The 26261-nt window shown below is 36.9% G+C and overlaps 1 protein-coding gene across 1 annotated transcript in view; it reads right to left on the bottom strand.

Moving 5' to 3' along the window:
- LOC137296910 (uncharacterized) overlaps positions 1–26261 on the bottom strand; it is a 76102-nt gene that overhangs the window by 49258 nt on the left and 583 nt on the right. The window contains exon 2 of the mRNA XM_067828808.1: positions 15186–15297. Within this exon, the coding sequence (XP_067684909.1) occupies positions 15186–15297 (112 nt within the window). The remainder of the gene's footprint in view (positions 1–15185; positions 15298–26261) is intronic.

Genomic DNA, 26261 nt, shown 5'->3' with positions numbered 1-26261 from the left:
GGTAGCCAGGCGACCATCATTTGTGTAACAAAATGTTTACACTGATGCAACCTTTTTTTTATCCCAGATTGTCTTTCACTTTGTAAAAATATGGTCCCGCTGTTGGACATGGACTGCTAATACCAAGGTGTGAGACCGGCTTCTATTTAAGCAGTGCCGCAATGAAACACAGCACGCAGGTAGCTAATTTCAAGGTTTGGGTTTCATTACGTAGAAAATTATTTTTATTATTTTTATCATGTTTACCCACTTTCTCCCTTGTACTTGGGAACAGTCAATATTTTCTTGTAGATCGTAGCTTCTCAAATGAACCATCCTTGAAACTGAACTTGACCCGAAAAGGGCACTGCAATATCTAAACACGACCTCGAGGTACTACTGTTATACACAAAACTATTCGAATGAAAGCAGAGCAAGGTAGTCTCATCACATGGGCTGGTAGCTATCAAACATATCCTTTTCTTAAAATCAAAATAATTTATATATACAATCCCAGTACTGGGTACATACAAAACTGGTTAGGAAGACTCTTCACATGGATTTGTTTGAGCATTATAAATAGTTTCAAGAAAGTGAAACAAAAATATGACAAAGATTCTAAAAGGGCAAGGAATAACGTCTAGAGCACATGACTATGATTTAGCCCAGGCTAATGAGTGAGATAGGCATGCAGACAGCCATCATTTCCTCAATAAAGAATGTTGGCAATGTTGTGGTTACTGGAGTCGTCTAAAACATGTACTGCTGTGATCACTGAAAAATATTTCCTGGTAGATGTCCTAATCAGAATGCTGAGGACATGTTGTACATGCAGGATATGAGAGTGAGCAAGTTTAGTTTTACGCCGCACTCAGCAATATTCCAGCTACAATGCGGCGGTCTGCAAATAATCGAGTCTGGACCAGACAATCTGGTGATCAGCAACATGAGCATTGATCTGCGCATCTGGGAACCTATGATGTGTCAACCAAGTCTGCGAGTCTGACCATTCGATCCCATTAGTCGCCTTTTATGGCAAGCATGGGTTGCTGAAGGCCTATTCTACCCTGGGACCTTCACGGGTCACATGCAGGATATGTGAAACTGGAAGCCAATACATGATAGTACAGAATACTCTCGTCACACTAAGATGCTTTTAAAAGAAAGTCAACTATGAAAACATTTAACACTGAACCCATGAAAATATTTATCTAATAGTCACAGCATATATTTCACAGTTGACATGAGTTTTAACAATAAGAAACATTTTAAATCTTTCATAGTACATTTTTAAATAGTACCTATATGAAATAATGCCTTAACTTTCAGTAAAACAAATATATGTAAACATTTGAAACATTTAATGTAACATAGCTTTTTCATAATTACCAGTAAACTACAGAAAATTTAAAATATTAGATTAAAATAGTAAAATAACTCGATAAAGTAAGCTTGTACATTCTTCAAGTTATCAAAATAAATGGTACTAAAGATTCCAAAACAAGAGCACAAGTATCATAAATTGCCCATTTAGAAATACATCGAACTGACAGGTTTTCAAAATATATACCCAAATATTTAAAAACAAAAACAAAGAATTGATTATATTTGTGAACCAGAATCAAATATTCCTTGACCAGTTGACTTAATCTTCAAACTAAAGCCACATTAACTAGTCAACTGATATTGCCCAAGTCAGCAAATCTGGACTAGGCCAGCCAATATCTGCTGTGTCAATACTTGGCCTCCCAGTATATTATGTGTGGAATTTTGCAGCGACCCTGTCCTTCTCCTCCTCAATTCTGCATATCCTCAATCATCAATACTAGCTTGAACAGTGTATGGCCCTCTACAAATGCTGATTTCCACACAAAGCTCAGCAGACAGGGCTCCTCACACGAACCTCAGATATATTTACCCAAGGGCTGGATATTGTCTGGTCAGCTTGGCCAAGTCTGACCTAATGCCAAGGTCATTTTGTCTGTGGGCGGGTCACTGCATGACCTGCTGGCAGGATCATTGACCTATAGACAACAGCCTTTCCTCAGATCATATGGGTGTGAGAGTGCTGACTCGTCAATTTAGGATTTAGATTACAAGATATTTTGCCTGATTATCAAAATCTATGGTCCAGACAGAATAAAACTGACAGATAATCCCCAGAGAAGTAATGACTGATGATAGGAAATTGAATTTCTTCTCAATTACTGATGTTCATCCAGTTGACTGAAATTTTAATGAGGAAGAGTCTCCTCCTCCTGTTTGCCATTTTAACATTAATTCTTTAAACACAAATATTACAGATAAATTAATCATAATAACTTTCGTCAGTAATGTTCAGATGGAAATTGTTTCAATAACTTAATGACATTTCACAATTTTTTTTTAAATGGACAGAATTTTTGTACTTTTTATGAAAGCACCATATCTTCCAAATATCAGTACCTTTATCCCATATATGAATCACAGCATTCACTCTGATATATTATTTTTCTATACACACAAACAGAGCTCACCACTGAAATCATGGATGTTATTCCAGATAAAATACATCATGCACAGAAAACCACTTGCAAAAACTTCACGTGTGATCCTTTGTCACAAAATGTATGTCCTGACAAGCTGGCTATTGTATTAATTCTTCCATACACAGAATAATTCACACAGGTGGTACCCATTTCATTCATTGTTAGCACAAGGTAGAAAGTTCCACCATACTGGAAGCTGTAGAATACACTGATGTGCCGTGAACCAGGTGTTCAACCCTGGGACTCCACACATGGGGATACATGGGTCAAATAACATTTAATTACTGGGTTTAGAGACTGTCATAAAAACTGGTGGCTTGTCAAGACATTTCTAGTTATTCATTGGTTCTGTAAAATGTTCATGGAATACTGTGTCATGTCTACCATGGATCATAGTCTGCTGCTTTCTCAAGAAAAGGAAATATGATAGACAAGTCTCCATAGTATCTAGTGCTGACTGATTTTAGTTTTATACCATATTTAGCAATATTTCATCAATATCTGGGGACATAAGAAATGGGTTTCACGCACTGTACCCATGTGAAAGAATCAAATTTGATTTTCAGTGTGATGAGTGAACACTTTAGAATGGTTTAACCATAAATGGGCAATATATTGCAAGAATTTGTTAGTAAAAAAACCCAACAAAAACAAAACAAACAAGGCTACTTTCAATCGAGATAATGCTTGATTTATGAAGCAAAACCACAGCTAAGCTTGATTAAGCTTTAATAAACATTAACTTTTTCAACCTAAAATGCTGCCATACGGAAGCCTTTGCCATGGTATTTAGCACCATTATAAATTGTTAATTGTTGGGGGGGTTGACATTTTTTCACAAAGGCATGACTTCGGGTGTGAAAAAAAGGAAATATCCAAAGTTTACCAAATGCACGTAAGAATACTGGTTATCATTTTCATGTCTAAACCGGTTATATCACCCAGCCCTACCTGATATTCAGCAGGAGTTGTACAAAATACATGAAAATAATGAGTTTTTGCTTCCTTTTTGTTCACTGCGAGAGCTATGATGTACTTGTTGACTGCACCCAATATATGAAATACCAATTTCCTGAATCGTTTACCCAAGAATGAGGAGTGTGCATTATGTTCAAGTGCACATTATACAAAAGAAAATACATAACAAGCAAGGATCAAAACTGTTTCCATGAAACAGATAATGTGACAGAGCATGTGGTTATTGTGGAATGTGATGTTTTGCAAGAAATGGGGGTAAAAAACAACCCTTACTGTGACAGGAATGCATTACACCAACACGTTCATGAGAGCATTCACAATGAAACCTATAAGCGTATTGATTTGCTAGTCAGTGTTCTCCAACCATACAAGTCAGGTGGTTTATAACCTCTACTTGCTGCCTTAGACAAAGAAGTGTGAGTGCAAATTTGTTTTTATGCCGTTTTCAGCAATATTCCAGCATTATCACAACAGCGGGTACCAGAAGTGGTGTTCACATATTGTACCCATGTGGTGAATAAAACCCGAATCTTCTGAGTGACAAGCAAATGCTTTCACCACTTGACTACCCCATCACCTCATAGACAAAGGAACTATCATGAACAACTTACTAGCATTGGTTTGGTACCTGGAGCTTCTAGGTTTGCAAGTACCAATAGCAAGTGATTTTTGTCGGCCAGATGAACAGGACAGTGATAATCCAATCCCAGTCCCAAAGTAGCACAGAACACAGACATACCACTTTGGTAAAATCCACAATTAAACTCATAGGGCAGACAAACCGAATCACATGACAACTTTCAGTGGAGAGGAGAAGTTTACACCATTTGATACTATCAAGTGAATTTTTAGTTCAGTTTTGATAGAGTGCAGAATTCGACAAGCATATTCAGTAAATAGAACTAAAATATAAGCAAGTAAATATGACTGGACAAAATATGCAGAGCTATTAGATTGTTTTGCATTTTGTACACATTGTTCCCGAACACAATGGCGATGAAATACAGAGAGCCATGAACAATATTTTAATGTACTGTGGCTGTTTTCTTTGACTGACACTGACATTTCTTAACCTATATAATGAAGCTGACATCTAATTTGTTTAAGAATCCATGCATCCTTACTACGAACCTTTAACGGAGGTATCCTCATAAAATGAGATGCAGATAGTGTTTCATATTAAATGTTTTGATTTTGAAAAGATTGCAAGCAAAATTAATAAGAGCAAACCCACAACTGTATGATCCTGGTCAAGTTGAAAACATTTCATCTGTAGTTCTACAGTCAATGATCTTATGAAGTGCTACTGTTCAGTCAGGCCGTTAAGATATCCTATTATAAAACCTTATGCTAAACAAAACAAATACTGAAAAGCACATGGCTCAACTTTGCCCACCTTTCCATATATTCCTTTGTTAATAAGTTAAAGAACACAAGTATCGGTCAATTTCTTGAAACGAGAAATGAAAATACATAAATAGATGTCACAATGACTTCTACTCATTACATTTTAGCAGCAAAGAAAAGACATTTTAACAAATTTCACTATATTTTGACAAGTATAACATTAAAGGAATGGTAGCGAGGTGACAAAAATGTGTTACTGATTGCAAGTAGTTAAACAACAAAATGTGACACAATAACACTCCAAAGAGCTATTAATTGAATACAGGGTCTACTCACTGATAAACCATTGTGACAACTTCCCTTCGTTTTGACATTTTGACAAGTAAAGGACAGACTGACACTGACATGCACCAAATGACCCTTAAAAATTCTAAACAAAGAACGACATCAACTGGTTGAAAACAGTGTCTTACAAGTTACATTCCTAAATTTCCAGCAGAAGTCCTTCAGACAATTTTTTCTGTCTGACAACAGTATGTGCGGAAATATGAACTTCCTCATGCTGTTTTAATCAAACAGAAATAGAGAAGAAGTCTTATTGAAAACAGCCGACATGCAGGGCACTCACACAAAGAGATACCTGGACATATTCCAGAGTGTAACACAAAACATTCTAATCTGTATCATACACCAAACCTTATCCAATCATATTGTCACTGCTCAACACATATGATTCGCAACATTCAGTTAATTGTAAATACCTGGATTAACGTCTGCTTCACAATTTAGCAAAATTAAAATATTAAATACAAATTCCTTTAGATGTTTCCAATTACAATCAAATTAGTAAATGCATCACCACTTACTTTCTTTGAAGGAAGGAAAATACAAATAACATTCCTGGAGGACAATGGCATTCCCCTAACACCTACCTTGAAGTGTGGTGGTTTTTCAGATGAACACTGAAGCTCTGGCACTACAGATTCTATCAACCACCAGCTTTCAAGTAGTTGTTGTGTCAGGCTGTTAGTTTTTAAATACACTTTGATCAACCAGTGATATGTATGTAATTCTGTCGACCTTGTGAATACCTGGGAATAGTTGGGATTCTGACAAGAAAAGCAGCTATTCCTGGCTCCAACATGATGCGATGAAGTGTAGGCTGCATTCCATTCCCGATAACAGCCGACTATTATCTCCTGCAGATCAGGGTGTCCTCAACTCCGCTAATGCACTGGGTCAGTCTCGGGTGCAGCAAACTCTCCACTAGATTACTGCATATAATGATGTCTGTAACAATGGTGGTGAACAAGGCATTCACCACAGGCTCATGGAAACATGAGCATCCAGAAAATTGGGCAGCTAGTTAGGATCGGCCCCAAGGTGTGGTATTTTGGCAGATTTTTCATATGATCGCAGAAGTGAGACAGGGCTAAGAGTGTGTACTCTGTAATGTCTTTGCAAGTTAAGGTTAAGCCAAGCCATATGAAGATGCCAGAGAACACAATGCCTCAAAGATTATCACTGGGGTAAATAGCAGACAGGGCTATTTCATCACTGCAGCTCTGAGTGAGTGAGTGAGCATACTATCTGGCATGAGTGAGCGAGTTCATAATTAGTTTATTCTGACATGGGTAATTCATGTAGTTTCACAAGGAACCGCATAGTCCTTAGTTTCACTGCATACAGACTCAGCTCAGTCACAGCTTCATGCCAATGCAAAACTGTTGTTAAGCATAATGTTAGATCCAGTGAAAGCAATTAAGCAATATTAAATAACAAAGCACACATCAGACAGACAGGTTTCCATGTGCTGAAAATCTGTCCCTACTCAAATTTCACACATTTTCACTTTGTGTAGGCAAACACCAGAACATCTTTCGACCTCCTAAGTTATGGTGAATCAAGCTGGGGCAGTTCTTATCTTAGTGGGTCAACATGTCCTGACCTATTGGCACAGTCAGCAGTGATGTATCATCAGCATATTGCCACGGCTGGTGGCTTCACCAAAATAGTGAGCGAGTGAGTGAGTGAACTGGGTTCAAAACAATGTTGAATAGAGCTGCTGGTAGGTCACAATTTGACCTTGTATATTTCGAAACGATATACAGGAAAAAACAATTTCAAAATTTCCAACTAGCCCACAAGACCAGTGAGTGGACAATAATTAGTGGTCCTGTTGGTTCTTCACTGGTCCAAAATATCATTCGAAGATTTACTGATACTACTAAATTCAAACAAATGACAGGCCACAAGGATCACTGCAAACATCTGATTAAGTGGTCTTCATGACTTTTCACTATCCAGGGACCACAGGACCAGTCTAAATTTCTCACACTGGATATATGTCTGACAGGGTGGCTGTTCTGGTGAAACCCAAGATCAAGGTTTTGGCTGACAAAGACCCATAGTCGGGATAATAGGATATTGGTTTACCAAAGGGACATAACTCTGTATGCTATTGGTTTCAGGAGACTTATTTTACTTTAGGAGCGAGGTATCTCAGCAGTAGCTGCATTGGGATGCATCACAATAATAATGCACTTCATCCGTATCATAACTATGCTTAAAAAGTGCTATAACAGATGTCAATACCAATTACCAATACATGCAGGAGTGTCATGCTAAAACACTAGAAACACCCAAAACAAAACCTTCTCTAACTGTCTTTGAAGCCAGAATCTGTTGCCATCCTCATTCTCATCATTCAATCAACTAAACTCTGCTGACAGCTAACCACACCCATATATACAGTATCTTCATGTTTGATACCTCCTGATGTCAAATGAAGTATGACTTAGACCCATAAATATCACTTTCTTTTTCAGAAACATGCCCCAAGCAGAACACTTAGTAACACATGGTTGTCATGAGGCAAATAACGGGATCAGGTGGTAAAAACATGTAACATTAACAACTCATGCTTGTTGCAACAGGTGACTAATGGGATTGGGTGGTTAGACTCACTGACTTGGCTGACATGTCATCATATCCAAATGTGTTATATGTTGGTGTTGTTGAACACTGGATTGCCTGGTCAAGACTCAATTATTTACAGTCACCATACAGATGGAATATTGCTGAGAGCAGTTTTAAATGACACACACCAAATAATATTCAAACAATGCTTTCTCCTTTTAGTTAATACCAAAACATTCCCCTCCATTTAACTCGGGTAAATGCTTAACTAACAAAATTATATGCGTCTGCTTAACTTATGCTTCTGACTAGTGAATACATATAGAAACAGGTTTTACAATGTGATGGCAGAAGTAGTAAGCGTGAAGCATACATCCTGTTGACAGGAATCAACAAATGTGTTATCACAGAAGTACACACATAATGACCAGGCAGTTTCCTCAAGTGTGCCAAGGTGCAATGCAATTGTTGGTAATGACTCACTTCCTTGTCCTGTCACCATGCACTCTCAACACAGTGGAAACATTGCTGTGCAGCCACAAACCACTGGACCCTATAGTTAGATGCCCCAAGTCACTAGAATCTTTTGTTTGTAATTTTGTTACCATCAACTCTGCATACATGTTTTAAGATGTACTTATCAGTAACTTACAGCTGGATATAGTTTGGTTTGTCAGTGTGGAAAGGTTCTAAATACATGGAGTTAACTAAAAACACCAAATAATGACTGAGAAATAAAAAAAACAAAGACTGATTAAAAAAAAAGTTTTTTGTTGTTTTAAATTCAAAATCATGATTGTCACTTTGACTTTCTGATTGTTATTTCTTTAAGAAGACAGTGGAATCCAGTTGAGTCAAGAAAATCCAGGTTTCATCTCAGTAATGGAAAGTCACCATTGGTAGATGATGGAGGACGATTTCATAAGATTTGAAAAGTCATCAAGCACTGAGTTATGAACAACTGGAAACAGGCAAACGATTGAACAATCCAACAATTACTGACACATTTGAAAAGTTTGAAATGCATTTGAAACACTCAGTCATGCATAGGCCACAATGCCACCAAATTTCTCGTTTGAGAAAAGTAAAATAATATCAGTATAAAATTATCATTTGAAAAATTTATTAGTGAAAGCATTTTAACTAGCTTGTATGTGTATTCTTAGTGTACCATTATTTGTACTCTGTTCACTAAGCATAGACTTCATCACATAGATTGTCTTAAAAATTGAAAGATTTTCATTTCAAAATGAAGTATGCAAGATAAAAGCATTGGTTAGTTTCTCAAAATTGCTCTTTGATATGAATAAAAGCTGATCTTCATCATCACTGTAAGTTGTCTTTTTCCACATTTCTTCTAAAAATACAGAAAATTAACAAAAATGAGGGGACTTGAAATTTACCATGAACAATGCAACAATAGGTCCTGGAACCATCTAAGTTACTTGTGTTGTTGTAGACAACTTTATTTTACAAATTCAACCTAACTATATCATTGGAAAAATCAATGACCATAGGTCCTTTAGCTTTTACATGAACAAACTATTAGCCAGTAAATACCTAGGGAGGCTGTTAACGCTTAACACTTTGAAAATGTTTCTGTGAGTCATATAAGAAAAAGGACTCGAACAATATGTCACACACTGAATTTTAATAACCATAACAGTTACAATGAATAATAACTGCTAACTATTTATATTTTAGAACACTGACTTCATGAAGCAAAGAGCTATCAATAAGAAGTTCATGCATTCGAGCATAACAAAACTGTTCAGTGAGGAAAATCCATCCAGACAAAATGTTCAGCCTCTTACACATGGCAGTTGCCATTTCAAGGCAATCTGTCACAGACAGTCCTGCAAATAATTATCCAGGGCAGATATATCTTATGTAATAAATTGTTGTTTAACTAAGATTGCAAGCTAATCACCTGACAATAGCTTCAGATTGAAATCAAGTGACTATCACTACTCCAGCAAGCTGTCTGGAGCAGACTGCATCTATCGCCTGTGCCAGTATGCTGCACTAGCTCCTCTCCGGTCATTGAACTTCAGGTCACTGTGTGGAGATTGCATATTGACAGTGTACGGAGTTCGGCCTGTACTGCTAGACTTGCGAAGGCTTCTCAACATTTAAAAGTATCCACAGTACATGGGTTGAGCGTGACGTTTAGAAGTTGTTTGAAAAACAGGACTGTGAAACAGATAATCAAGTTTATGCAATCCTTGTAACAAGGTTATATGATAAAGAATGTTTGAAAGGTGATCACCTTTAAACATGATATTACTTGATGTAATGCATATCACTAAAGGGGCAGAACAAAGCTCAGCTAAAACCTAATATAATCAAGGAACTCTTTAAGTCAAAATATACACTATGCTATTACACTGTTACATTTGTGGGCTGTGTATTTGTCATTTCACAAGTTTAACTACAAATTCAATGTTCATTTTCACAGGACAAACAAGCTTAGGCTTCAAGTGATGCAAACGTCTTACATAACTCTCCTCAGATCTTCTGGGGGATTGTATGGGAGTAACTCTTGAACTTTTTAATGTAATCCTAGATGATCCGATGTTACGCAAAATATCGGATGTCAGAAATTGAAATAAATGTAAGGTTTCTAATTTGCCAGTCATGGAGTCAGCCATGTTTCAAATGAACATCTGCAACTGAACATAGGAAGACGGTGAGAAAAGATGATGAACCAAGTTACACAGCTTCCTAACCCACACCTAAAGTATGATGTTGACAGATCCAGGACTGGACATGCAAAACCCACAGATTCAGCCATGTCTCACATGTATGGAACACTTATCACTCACTAAGTGAGCATAGATATATTGTTCATATTTTTTTCAAGTGCTGTTTTACTGGTAATTAAACATAAGGCCAGACCAATTTTAATTCTTGTTTTACAGATTCACCTGCCTAATTTTTCTAGAATAAGAAAAAAAATATATATTCATCTTCCCCGCTCAAAAAATATATCTTAATGTTTTTATAGGTTGAAAATGTAAACCCACAAGAAAATTCTTTATAGGTTGTATTTTTTTACCCATATTCATTGCATAAATTGCCAAAAAGTAAAACACTTTGAGCATTTAGACGGAATATTACTTTGACTGGAAATTTTATTATTATTTTTTTCATGCCTGTCTTTAGGTTTTCAGAGGACAAAAATCCATAAAACAAGAAACAAAATTGGTCTGGCCTAACTACCCTTTAGAATAACGTATCATTAGCACCTAGTCTGTGCATAAAACTTGATTGCGTGATAAATAGGCTTAAACTTGTAAGTTGTGTCACAGAAATCACATGCAGATACATTCACCATAAATCTGCTATCTGATACTACTGAACAGGTGGTTGAGATCATTGCTTCAGATAATTAAATAAAGGCTTGATGTATTATGAGGATTAATTTTACATGCAGATAAAAACTATTCAGATCAAACCAACAACATACTGATGTGTTTCCTCCTAATTCTCCCACTGACATCAGTGATGACTGTATATGAAAAGATATCACCTGCTGAAAGTTTCTGACTTTCATCCCCAAGAATTAGCATGAAATATGTTCCCTGACTTGTCACTGATGCACAAATCATAACCCAGACATAGAAATAAATATTTAATCTTCATCAATATACCAGACTGAAGCTGAAGGCAACAGAGCATACGGGCAGAAGCAATCATGTCTGCTGCCCTTTTTACCTGCTGAGGTCAGATGTTTAAGTAGCTGTGGAACACTTCTGCTAGAATTCCTACTAACAGACTCAGACAAAGACACAAGTGCCTAGATTTTCACAGCTTTCTTAGTGCTAAGATAGTCATAAGTTAATGTTAATGAACGGCACTTATGACTATGTTTGTGCTAAGAGGGCTATGAAAATCTAGGCCCAGAAGACCAGTCTTGTCTGCAGAACTGTTTGGACTGGTGGGTTATGTTACAAAACACATTCCAAGAGACTGTCCTTGTTGACAGCAGGGAGCAGGACTCACAGGTGAATCTCACAGGATTTTGTCACATACTTTAGTGTTTTACCAGTAATATGAGCACCGAAACAGTGAAGTACTGTTGTCATGTACTGCACCAATAGTGCTATGGTACTGTAATGAATATATTTACCTCCCTGGAATGAAGATTTGGTGGCAAAGAAATGTTGGCATCATGGTAATGTGTGATATGTGCATTATTTCTAAGGTTTTGCAGATTGCTGGCGTTATTAACAGCAGCTGGATGGATTGTTGTGTGATAAGAACAGGGCTCCACAGGGTTGGATGGAGCACAAAAATGTGTAGGCTGTACATCACAATGCATATGACGGATGTAGAAAAAAACATGTTGCATCCAAAAGGATGCATAATAATATATAGAGTACTAAATTCTTGGAAAGACAGCATTTCACCATGCTATTTCTTAAAACACTTGAAATGAGTAAATAGGTGTCTCTTGGGACCCTAGTCTATTCGGTTTAGGTAAAGCCTTGACACGGAGTACACTTTTTCAGTAACTGAATATTCACACAATATCATTCTACTGTTACAGAGGTATGGTCTATTTTGGTCCAATTACACCACTGAGTTGACATTAAACAATGCAACATTAGCAATAGACATATCCATTTAACAGAAAGCATAATGCCGTGTATTCTTCATGCTTTATTCACCTGTCAGCTTCATGTACAGGTTTTGTGTTTATATGATCACTATAGATGTGTCAAGAAATATGAAGTACACATGGTTTCATATTTTCATATCACAGTTTTGTCTGACAACTGGGTTTCCTTATTTGTGTGCTTTCATGCAAGTTTGTTTGCAACTCAGAACTTTCATAATTCTCATAATCTGTTCGCACCTTGCACAAATAAGCCCCTCATATGGAACTCTGAAAGAAAGAATGGATGTCTCCTGTATAGACAGCAAAGAGTATGTTGGGTTTATTTTCCTTAGAACAACAAATCAGAAGATGGTAGCAATGACAATGTAAGCTGTCCACGTGTACCGAAAGACCTGGGTATGTTGCAATACATTGACAGTTCGTTCAGCTGACACCACATCAGAAAATGCCATTTTGCATAGCTGGTGTGTTCACAATAACTGGGAGGGTGAGGGAGTGATATGTTCACTCTGCTTTCAGCTTTATTTCAGGTGTATCATGATGACTCAGCAGTATTTCATACTGTCCACGAGTCAAGGAGGCTGAACACTATCTTGGCAGCCACATCTCATCAAAGTCATGAAAACTCAGGGCTGCAATTTGAAATTCATATGCAAAAGGGACAATAAAAAGACAACAGTGAACTACAGCAAACTGGTACAACAGCACAACAGACAAAGCAAAGCCATAAAACTGCCAACATCATGAGTAAACCAATTTTCACTGTGATCTTCTGCTGGTCTCTGATACCTGAAGTTCTTCACTGAGGCCTTAGCGCCAATACTGGGAGTGCACTTCTTCACTGAGGTCTTCTTGGAACCAATACTAAAGTCCATTTTTCTGTGGCCTTCTTAACACTGATACCAATAATCTACTTCTCTGTCACTTTCCTAGCACTGATACTGAGAATCCACTTCTTCTGTCACTTTCGTGTGGCACTGATACCAAGAGTCCACTTCTTTTCGGTCACCTTCCTAGCACTTCTATTCTGTGGCCATTTTGGCACTGATCCTCATAAATCATTTGACTTCTCTGTGGCCCCATAAACCAGCTGTAAGAGTTCATTTTTTCATAGCACGATTCTTAGCACTGAATGATCTGGTGAGCTAGGTGTATGTCGTGTCAAGAGACAGAAGACAATACCAGTGAGTTTGGTTGATGCTGCTTTGAACAGTATTCCAGGTATATTATGGTGCATGAGCTTGATCTAGGATGAAAAACCTGATGCAGGTTTTACACATTTACCACTTTCATGAAACCCATGGGCACTGGTATGATGGATGACAAACATCAAAACATAACCAGGAATTGAACCTGTCATATATTTGTGACATGTAATGCCCATGTCGCACGGACAACCCTACCCTTCCTTACACCCATTATCACAGAAAAATGCACATTCTGACATAAAAGAATGAATGACAATATGGGATCAGTGATTGTGTTGAGTCTGTAGACGAGTCAATGGACCCAGCAAGGAGTTCTTTCATCTGTTGTCTACATAAAACGGGATTTGTTTATCTGTTCTATGTCTGATATACAATTTCATTACATTAAAAAAATGTTATGTGAGACAAGGTTTTTTTTTCATCAAATGTAATGAGATGTGCAACTTTTTTCACATGGTAACTTAATGACATTGATCATTCATATAATTTATATGCACACAACACTACACCAGAGTCAAAAAGTAGGAGGCAATACCAAATTTCAAACATCCGAAAAACTTTTATTGAGTGAGTGAAAATAATTTCAATTTGCACGATTATAGCTATCAAGCAGTTACTATAACAATGAAGACTGGGCCAGGCACACCAGTGGTTAGAAGTTTTGATAATGACAATATAAGCAACAATCAGCAAAGAATTAGGATGGTTGTGAAGATACGTATGGAGGATGTGGCATGTTCCTGGGGGCCCACTGACGTTAGACGTTGGTTATGGAAGCAATCCTCATAAGTTGCTGACTGTGGCTTGCTCATAAGTATCAGGTTGATGTTTGATTTATTGCCAGCCTTAATTTCAAACACTGTACATAAAGCAACACAACAATCAAAAACCTGTACATTTCACTGTACAATTCACACTGACCACCACTGTCTGCTTCTGGAGTCTGTACAGAGATCAATGCACATGTCATGTTAAATCACAACAATGTAATTCCATGTGACTGTCATACTTAGCAATATTCCAGCTTGATGGCGGTGGCCAGAAAGTAATCTTGACTATTCATAAGAATCACAGAGATACCACACCTAAAGTGTTGCAAACAGTAGTTTCAATGATCATAATTAGTAGTTAATACTTAAAATCATGATGGATTTTGAGAAAGATAAAATGACAGCTAATCTAGAGTGAAGCTCTAACTTCAAGTATCCACATCAGGAGAATTCCAAATATTCAGCATTACATTTATTCTTGCCATTTCCTTTTAGCAAAAATGTATTTAACTGACAAAAATCTATGTTTTTGTTTATAAACCTGAATTTTCATTAATTTTTAATTTTATAGAATTTCTAGTATAATCATACTGGCAAGGTTTGAGGCTAAAATGCATAGCTACTATGATAAAATTGTAGAGGCTTGCATCTCTGCAAATGGAAAAGAAAGATGCAATGTTGGCAAAAGCCATTATCTATCCCTGCACACCTGGTTTCCAAACATGATTAGTTACACAGGTAAAAGAATTCAATGTGATGCTTGGCAGTCAAAGACAATGGTACAAAATATCCAAGCCACAGACACTGGCGGTGTAAGATGATTAAGACCTACCAGTTAATGAATGAGGATTTGCCAGCACTATGGTTACCGATGAGGAGGACGGTTATCTTCTTCCTTGGTGCCAGGAAGGACAGACCAAGACTCTCAGCAATCTTCACGAGTCCTGTAACAGAGGAACATAGTCATAACCACTGGGTGAGTGTCTTAAATACTCTAGGATCTTTAAGAGTACTACCACACAGAAATGTGGTTCAAATAATTGGATGTCAGTCCAAAAATCTCAGTAAATTTCATGATTCCTGTAATAAAGAAATAAATTTAGAATCATTGGATGACAGTGCCAACGTCTCTGCAGTCTTCATGGTGCAACACAGAAACATAATTTGGATAGAACCACTGGACAACAATCATACATGCTTGCCAGTCTTCACAAGTATTGTAACTCAGAAACACTCGATAATGGCCCCAAACTCTAGGCGATCTTCACCTGCAACAAAGAAACAGTTGGAGCAAGAGGATGAAAGCCAGGAACAAGAACCCAGGAACATGGTTGAGCCACTGGAAGAAAGAGTCTTGAAAATGATGACTAAGAACTGAAATCGTGGTCAGATATTGTGAACCTGAACCTTTCTTGTCTTCTTGTTCTGGTCATAATCAAAAGGTAACTATGACTTTTTCAGAACATAAGAAGTCGTCCCTGTTGGACAGGACTATATAAATATTTCTCTCAACTCAAGTGTATTGCTAGTAAAGTAGTATTTGTTTCTAATGTTGAATTTATAGTTTTAAGTTGTTTTACACTTCTCCCACACTCCGCAACACTGGAGCCTTGGATTTCAGTGCAACAGAATCGCCTACACCTGGGCAATCAAATCTGAATTTTAATTTTCACTGACAAATGTTCCATTTCCCAAATCACCTCAAAGGATAACAACGGGGAAACAGAGAAAAACAGACAATTTGTATGAGACCAATAATTAACATCAGGGAATGGGGAAATGGTATGGATCATATAGCTAGTATGACAGACAATACTGCAATTCATGTGGCAATCAATGCTAAATTGTCATGGAAAATAATCTGAAATTACTGTACATTATTGTGAAAGAAAAATATTGAAATTCTGCAGCCCATCTCAAACTTCATTTATTCTAAATAGTAAAGAAAGGATTATCAGCTGGTCAACAAAGTTTTCAAATGTATTCTATTTGATAAAATATTGACCCTTGGGCCCAGAGCGTAACTGTCACCTCCATCAAATCCAAATGTGACACGGACAAATTTGTGTATGACACAGATGGCTACGAGTTATAATTCACAGGTAGATATTGACGGCCTAAGGGGAAGTCCACAGGTTATTCAACTGCTAAAATCTTACCATATGAATATGTTTGACGGAATCTCAAACAAACTTGACAAAAATGTGAAGCCAGGTCTGTATGTTGCATGGAGGTGAGGTGAAATGGGGTACTTAAGAATATTTCACTCATATGACATTGACAATGTCCATATTGTGCATGTGTGGCTGCGTGTACTAGTCAAGGTTTAGGGTAGTTTTACAGTGCTAGCTCACTGAGATACCATTACACAGTTAAGCATGAATATTCTACATTATACTGACACAAAGCTGACCAGTCCTTGTTATACAAGCACCAGACTAGGACCAACAAGTACCATCGGTTAACATCTTTTGGTGAATGTTGAATGGAATGTGGAATGTAGCAAGGACAGCTGCTCACACAACCATGCTAATTCAGATGCATGGCATGTTGAATGGAATGTCGAGCATGGCAATGAGTGGGTGAGTTTGGTTTTACGCCACGTCCAATATTCCAGCTACTGTCAAGTCTTGTTAATCTGATATCATCCGTTCCATGACAATTTGTTGCATTAACGAGGATGTCATACCAAATATTTGAGACAAAATTACACTTATTCAATTTGTGACTAACAAAAGTTTTGCATGAAGCTGATTGTCGGATCAACGGACTGTATATAGCAATGGTCTGGAAATAATCTAGTCTGGACCAGGCAATCCAGTGGTCAACAGCATGAACACCGACCAACACAACTGGTGGGATACGATGCGTCAAACACCCGATCGCATTAAGTCGCCTCTTAAGATAAGCATGGGTTACTGAAAATCAATTTTAACCTGGATCTTCACGGGTCAGCATGGGAAAGAATGTGTATAAAAGGGAATATACTATGTCTTATCAGATCTTAACGTCAAATGTGTGAGTATGGTTTTATGCTGATTTTAGCAATATTCCAGCAAAATCACAGCAGGGGGTGATGTTATATGGAATGTGACAAGGAATATTGTTGAATTCAAATATACCATGCCATGTTTGAATGTACAGTTGAATATCCTGAGCAGAAAAAGTTTCTGGGATAAAGACATAAAATTGGACATTCATATGGCAAAGAGTGAAGGCAAGGAAGGTATCACCATCATGTTCATTGGAAATAGAAATTATGAAGATTATGAACTAATACTTTTTTAATTATACTGGTTTTGATGCATCTTGGAATCAGTTACTCACTGCTGTATAATACATAAGTCTTGCAAAAAAAGCAAAACATATATAAGAAATATATATAAGAAATACTCAAACCGAAAACTAAAGTGTTGTCCCACATGGCAGCAAAGTCTAGTACCCATTCTCCAGCAAGGTTGTCGTGGGAACCATGAATAACATTGCAACATACTGTGATTTTAACATTATTTTTAATGTTTTTTTATGATTAACAAGAAACTGAGAAAACTAGTGAGAGATGTATTGGAACTGGAGTTAGCTGAGACAGTCCTTGTAGTAAACCAAGGTTAATCTCCAGATAATAGTGGGACGAGGCACTTATTCCACAGTTTTGAATACACATTTCATTGCAAAATATTCTATGGCTATCATTTTCCAAACTCTGGGGCATTTTTCTTGTAAAATGATTCAAAATAGATGAGTTTCCTGAGCAATTTGTGACTTTTTTTACACCTTGAAATTTGACCAAAGGCAAAATGTTTGTTTCTGATGCAAACCATAGTATGCAAATGACATGAAGTTTCTAAACATGCAAATGCATCTAGCCCCCCGAGTATTACTGCAGGTAGTTGTTACCACCCATTGTTGATTGTGACATAAGTTACATTATTAAATTATTCTAAATTTGTTGATAATATGCAAACTTTTGCTATTTTTATCTGTAAAATGGTATTTTCTATGATGATCAGAGGGCCAAATTAAAGGCCTAGTTGAGAAAAACATAGCTTTCTTAATATTTACTAAAAACTACCGATTTCAATGGAGTAATAAGCAAATATATGCCAAAAACATTTCATTTCCAAAGAAACAATACATCAAGAATGTTGTTCAATGAGAAACAGGATGACCTGGTTGAAGCTAGAATTGAATAGATACGAAAAATCGCTGGACACAATGCAACAAAATGTGCATATTGAAACCTTATTTCATCACAAACGTTTACAGATATCATTAACACAATGTTCTAATCAATTAATGTGAATAACTTTTGTCACAGGTTATCTCTGAATATCAATCTGTTTAGGCAGCCCTCAGTATTCTGATTTATAGTTTTAGTTGTATTTCAGATACAGTTTGCTTCCCTACAAATTTTAAAGGCTATTTTGTTTTTCACAAAATTCTTTATAAGTTTCTAAGTTAGTTTCATCAAATATAGATGTGAATAAAATATAACAATGGAACTGCAGCTAAAACTACTCACTTCTACAGAAATATTGGAATATATTTGTGGAGTACAGGACTGGTGTTTAATTTCAAGGGAACTGAAACACATGAACGGATGGCCCATGCAGGGGAGGTAACTCTAACTATTGACTCACAAACCAAGACAATCCCAAAAAGAGAAGTGAACATGTAAACATGCTGAAATTACTACATTAACTACCTATCACAAAAAACATGCTGTAAAAGAATAAAATGAATTAAAATATAAACTCAATTATGCTCGAAATCTACCTTCACTGACTGCTTCTAAAAATTATCACCTAGTTTTTCACTTGTCATCAATCCATCACCTACATTAATAACCTGTCCAAGAAAATAAATGTATGGAAGTCAGCTTACATGATTGTTTTCTTCATCAGAAAAAAAAAAAAAAAACCAAATCAACTGTGACAATTTTAGATTGACCAAGTGAGTAGATGGATATTTCACATGAGAAGAACAGCAATATCATGGAGGGACACCAGAAATGGGCTTCACACATTGTACCCACAACCCATATGGAAAATTAGACAAGGTTCTTTGACATGTTGAATGGACACTTTAACCATTAATCTACTGCCCATCATTACAAGAATAATACAGAACAATGCTATCAGATTAATGGTTCATTGTACAAATGTTGAGTACTCACTAAATCTTCCTTTGACTCACAAAAACCAGTAATACATGGTAGTGACTATCATATCTAAACTATGTACACAGGCCAGAGCTACTTATCAAGGCCACACTGTTACTTCCCTATTGTTAAGAATCCTGCTCAGACAAGGAAATATTCATGCTGTCAACCAGCATTCATTATTACATAATAAGTACAGGATCTACTCATTCTCAAGGGCACGTAATGCCAACATAGGCCTTTACCTACCCCACACAAAAAATGGCCAGCAATCTGATTTGGCTTTAAATAAAATATGATTATCAGATCAATGGTCATTTTCGATGAGTGAAGGCTCAAGGTCAACATATTTGACTGTGATGAGCACATGTTGGACTCAGCATAATATAGGTTTTTGTGAAAGAATGATGATAAGCCTGCAGACGGCTGCCCTCAATTCATCTTCTTTTGGTTATGAAGACATTAACTGATCAAGTACAAATATGTCTAGTTTGGCTTGAAATGAATGTATAAAAAAATAATATGCAACATGAATTAAATTACATCTGTGATCATTCTATCGTCCTAACACGCCATTGTTTATGAATAATGGAGAGTTGCTAAAGTAACAGTCAGTGTTACATGCCATGCACACTCTGCCAGTATAGAAAAAAATGTGAATCACTTCTCAATATTCAAAAAACGTCTGCATTGGGATTTGGTAAATGTAAGAAGACAAGTTTTACTTAGTCATATGAAACATAATTTATGTTGGCTGATAGTCTTGCAAATCCATTCCTGAAAATGATGGGACTCTGTTGCAGTGAGACTCAACAATGTTTCAAGAATTGAGAGATACTCCAACATTACTGTCTTCTGATGAGCAAGTCTGAGGTCAGTCTGCCACCGTCTTTCAGCTCAATCACTTAATATCAAAATAATGTAGGAAGAAACTCTATGTGAAGCAAGAGTTTCATCAATGGCCATCAATGTTTTACACCAACATGCATGGTTATGGTGCAGACAAACACAGTACAACCAGCATTCCAAATAGCCACTGGCCAGCTACCCTGTGGCTAGTAAAAATCTGGGATTAACATGACACAAATGCCTGCATCTTACACTCATAAAAACTGAAAATGGACGCAACAAAATAGACTAGTGAGTCCTCATGGATGCAGAGAAAGTCGAAATACTCTTTTTAATCTTTTCAAGATGTTGATCAAGTAACAATATGATATCACAGAGTCAGCTACTGGATGGATTACGATATAATTTGCAGTTTAATTACTGTGATGATCATGATGCACAATACAACAACAGTTACTGAACTGCAACAATATTACAACATAGTATTAATAATATTTGAGTATCTGGGAACCCCAATTTGTAATCCAGGGCCCCTGAAAATTAAAGAGTATGAGTCCCAGGGACCCTCAAATACAGGACTCGAGCTAAATCCCTAAAAATTCCAGCCGGCCCAGTAAATCTCGTCACTGAATGACTTTGAAATTTCATGGGGTCATACTGTAAATATGTCAATGATGAAACCCTGTGCCTATATTCACATTTTGGGTCATTTTGTAGGTTTAACAACATTCAAGCATAACTAGACTGACTGGGCAGCAAAATTTGGAAACAATGAGTTCGACTGATTTGAGTCTGGAATCAACCTCCTTGGTAGCTCTTCCTGGCATAACTAAGGGAGGGAACACCCCTGTGACTGCAGTGTTAAAAAGCACCACAAGACCTGAGTACCCCATCACCACCTCACTAGGAGTAGGAAAAATTAGTCTGCATGTGTGATTGGCCGAACAAAACGTGCTGGATGAACCAATCTGATGCCATGGACTAAGATAGTATTTTGAGCACGTCGGATATGGATTTGCTTCATCATGCGCTTCAGTGAGTGAGTGAGTTTAGTTTTACGCGACACTCAGCAATATTCCAGCTATATGGCAGCAGTCTGTAAATAATCGAGTCTGTACCAGACAATCCAGTGATCAACAACATGAGCAATTCGGAACTGATGACAGGTGTCAATCAAGTCAACAAGCCTGACCATCCGATCCTGTTAGTCACCTCTTACGACAAGCATGGGTTGCCGAAGGCCTATTCTACCCCCGGACATTCACGGTCAATCATGCACTTCAAATAAAAGTGGTGGATGTAAATTCAAGAGTGGTTTGAATTAACATTAGCTGGTACACATGAAATTTGCTTGACAACATTATATATTTTAGTCAAAACATTGCCTAAACAGAATAAAGAAGTTGTGTATCCTAAAAAAAATGTCCTCATTCTCAACTTCTAGAACCCCAGACAAAGGAAAAGACATGGATGTTGCAAATACTACATCTAAACAGCAGAGAGTGCACATACTGAGTGTGTACTACCGCAAAGTTTTTAAATGTGAACATTCAGGTTATAATTGGTTTTCAGCAACCCAATGTTATCGTTAGAGGTGACTTACCTGATCAGGTGGTCAGCATCCCAGTTACTTCAGCTTTTGATCACATGACTATGATTCAGACCTGATTATATACAGACTGCTGTTAAGCGTTATACAGTCAGAAAATTCTTGAGAGAGGTGTTTAAAAAAAAAAAACCAACCCCAAAAGTTTTGGTTTCAGTGTGCTTCACAGCATTTGATACAGTGAATAAAAAGAATCATCATTCATTAGCACTTGTGCCAAGTTGGCAAATGGCAACTCGTGCTACTCTGGTGGTAGTTTTATCTACTTGATTGTGTCTTCAGACAAACACCTCCACCCCCAGGGGCGAACATATATAACATGTTATAGTTCTTGTACCACAGCCTCATTGTAACTCTGCAATTATCTGCCATAAAATGGTTGCCATTCACAATCCCTTACCACTGTGTGAAACACTGATGCCTATCAATATGACTATTTCAGGTACAAGGTATGGCTCAAGATAATAAAGGAGTGACTCTTGAACCAACTTGCACTTGTAGATGAAGTCTGATTGGATAAGAACAGAGCATTCTTGCAGGTTACGGAAAACAGTCATATCCGAAAATCAGATGAAGCCTGCAACTTCAATCTAGACAATCTAAATTGACACAGTGTTTGAAGCTCATAGAAGTATATAAAGAACTTGGCTGAAAGTAGTATCTCACATCCCTGGCAATAAAACTGAATGTCCAGAAACTGTGTCCAGACAAAGAGGTAGATAAGTCCACTTCACGCAAGTGTTTCATATCTCCATATATCGCATAACCTATTCCTTGGACAACATGTCAACTATTGGCCAAAACAAATGAACTACAGGAATGGTGGTTATCTTGCCAGGGCATCATGCAACTAACAGAGGTGTTGCAAGTCTCCTTGTCCCTTGTGGGATTGCCCAACTTTGGTTCCTGGTGATCAATAAACTCAATCTAATTTCATGTTACACATTTCAACTTTTGTTTGGTTATCCTTTAGTTTTATACAAGGATCTGTATACGATGCTGGTCACACTATCAATCACTGATTCCAGTACAAAGCACAACATGAAGTGTTATGGCTGAAATAATGCTGACATGGCTTAATTGCACTCCTCTCTGATAGCCTGAGATGACGTACTCCCACAAACCATTTGTTCATGATAGCTATGAACAGGAGCCACCACCAAAGGAGAAAACAGCTGCACAAGAACTGGTTGCATATCACCATGTGCTGATCAACAGCACACCCACACTGTAACATAGTGTTGAATTCCACACATTTCTATTTAACACAATGATAAAAACATTAATTGACAGAGCTAAATTATCACAAGTATGCGACTTCATGCACTCAGAATCTCTAAAGGAGGAAATCTATTTGATTTGTGGAATAATCTATACATGGCATTTGACCTAATCATACACACAACAGGTCAAGTCCAATTACATTTTACAAAAATGAAATATCAGCATATATAAAATCATAGTCTACAACATCATCTGTCAAATTTTTCAAATGTGATTTTTTTCTTTCTGTCTGTGGTAAAATACCATCTAATAACTGCCACATCAGCAAATTTGAAGAAATCGCTGATTCAGACTGACAAAGTGTTCATACCTCTGAATGAGAATTGGTTCATGACAAAGAAACTGCCAAGACGTCATCAACCTCCAGGAACCAGTCCAAGACTGAAGACCTTACCAGAAGCGAAACCTAGCAGACTTACAGTGACAATAGGAGAGTGCAGCAGTGAATCACAGATAGTGAAATGTCTCATCTTGAGTCAGACTCTCCCCCATAATGATGATTGATTCCGACTGGACAATGTCAGACTGACCAGTTAGGTCTGTTAGCAGGACACATGCATATCACTGATTTTCTGAAGAATACAAAGCAGCAAGTCAGTACTGTCATTTCACTGCTGAATTGTAACTTACCCTCACAAGAAAAGAGAAAATTTACATGTAGAAGGATTTCATCTCTGCAAGGCGGTGACGTTGTGACATCTGAGTTTCCTTGAGCACTAAGCCAATGAATAGAGTGGGATGGGATAAGCACTGAGCCAATGAACCGAGTGGGATGCTTTTCTGCATATGTCAAAGCTAATATAGTCTGACACAGTCCCTGAACTACATTATTTAACCTACTGCCCTGCCCCATCTGCAATGCTACACCCCTAAATAAAGTCAAGTTCTGAATCTCCCATCTCATTGGGACTCCTTTTCAATTTGAAAGTAATTATTGTTTCTATCAAAATTATACATTCAGAGACAAGGTTTTTGTCTAGATACACCAGACAATACGACAGACTAAGTGATCACCTTTCACCATTCTGAATTACATTTCTCATTTGGGCTCCTCTCCATTTCAAAAGAAAATGTTACTATCAACATTTTGGATGTTCAGAGAGAGAGAGAGGATTAAGTCAAAGCTTATATAGATAATGTAGATGTCTGGTGCTGCAGTCAGCAATATTTTACCTGTATAACATTTGCCTGTTAATAGCCGTATTAACAATAATCCACACTGGATACAACGATATCCATCATCAAGATTCAATTTCCACAAAGCAATCAAAATGCTACTAGTGTTGTAAGCCTGCTAAAGCATTAAGTATGAACATCTTTTGTCCCAGACTCCACACAATAAGTTGTTATACAATTATTGATTTTGAATAACTATGCCATAGAAAACTAAAGATATCACATAGGATGACAACAGTTACAAGAGCAAATTGGTTTGTTTGGCTTTTTTCAAATTCATCATGGTTAATAAGACATCACATATAAAAATATATTCAGCAGACCTTTCATACTGAAATGATCCTTAGTTGTTTAAGGGAACAATATTGACAAGAAATTAATACCTGGTCATGTTTTGAAACTGTGGTCTCAAGAAATGATGAAAAGAGTTTGGACCAGATTGGCAACCATGAAATGCTATCCACATGTTAATCTACAACTGCATTATCAAATCATATCAACAAGGAAAGAAGGCATGCAACACACTGACAAATTGTCAACAATAGATAATTACATAGACAACTTAACTGACTCTCCATATTGTGGAATAATGTTGATAAAATCTGCTATAAAACTGTCATATTCCATACAATTTCTTAAAATGGATAAAAACCAAGGACAGAGATAATATTTCCTTCATATCAATCAGCAATGTTTGTTTATCAATAGAACACGAAGGAACCTCTTGAGCAATTTAAAATGACATGTGACATGGACAGAGCCACAGATAACGTTTCCCTAATTTTCCTTCGAGAAACCAAATGAATTGTACCCAACTCACTCAAACACTTGGGTATTTCGTCATTTTCCATTTATTTTAAAATTTAATAAACTCTAAGTGTTAGTTTATGTGTTTGTTACTCGTATTTGATCAGTAATAAGAGAAAAGATAAGAAAGACTGCAAGTTGCCAAGTTCATGTGCTGATATAGAACCTCACAATATGTATCTGTTTTTCATCTGTTTTATGCGTATACATGTAAGATCAATTTTATTGAGCATTTACAAAATTCAAGCGTACTTGTGTCGAAACGACTCAGTTGGAATTGAGTTTTCAAAAAAACATTTTGTGCAATTTATGCAAATATGCACCTTATCTGTATAATACATTTCTGCACAACAGATCCCTTTGTGCCATGGGCCATGCAGACGACACATTGGACTTGCACATGCAACAATTTTGGATAAACAGCTCAATTTTTCAGTTTTGTTATTTGCAAAAACAAAGTGAAAAGAACTCATACATCAGACACTTAACTAAAGAAAATAAAAAAACAATAAAGGTGACTTCACAAACTCTGAAAATAAAAAATGCATTGTTAAAATATTTTCAGTTATAATGCATTGATTGCTGGCACAAGACAGAAGCAGCTGTTCCTGACATTGACATCTTCGCAAAAAGAATCAAACTTTTAATATTTTTACAAATAAATACATAGACAACGGTCATGAAGAGAGGATACTTGTTTTTGCTGTGTTGTCAAAACAATATTTAAAGGCCCCTCCACCTAGATGTCAACTTTTTTTTTAACATCTCATTACATATCCAGACAGGCATCATCCATAGATTAATACATTACCTCTGCATAGAAATATTTCGTCTATGGTCAAAATGGATATTGTAGATATTTTTTACATAATTTCATTGAAAATTTCACCAGTAGGAAATTCCCAACCGTAGCACATGAGTCATCGGCACTGTGACCTTTGATCAGCTGGTACAACCGAGACCCTGCAGACGGATTTATATTTAGCTACAATCGCCTGACCAAAAAGTTGGATATTTTAACTAGA

This window comes from Haliotis asinina, chromosome 1 (genome assembly GCF_037392515.1).
Source record: "Haliotis asinina isolate JCU_RB_2024 chromosome 1, JCU_Hal_asi_v2, whole genome shotgun sequence".
Lineage (NCBI taxonomy): Eukaryota > Metazoa > Mollusca > Gastropoda > Lepetellida > Haliotidae > Haliotis > Haliotis asinina.
This window is presented reverse-complemented; position numbering and strand designations above follow the sequence as displayed.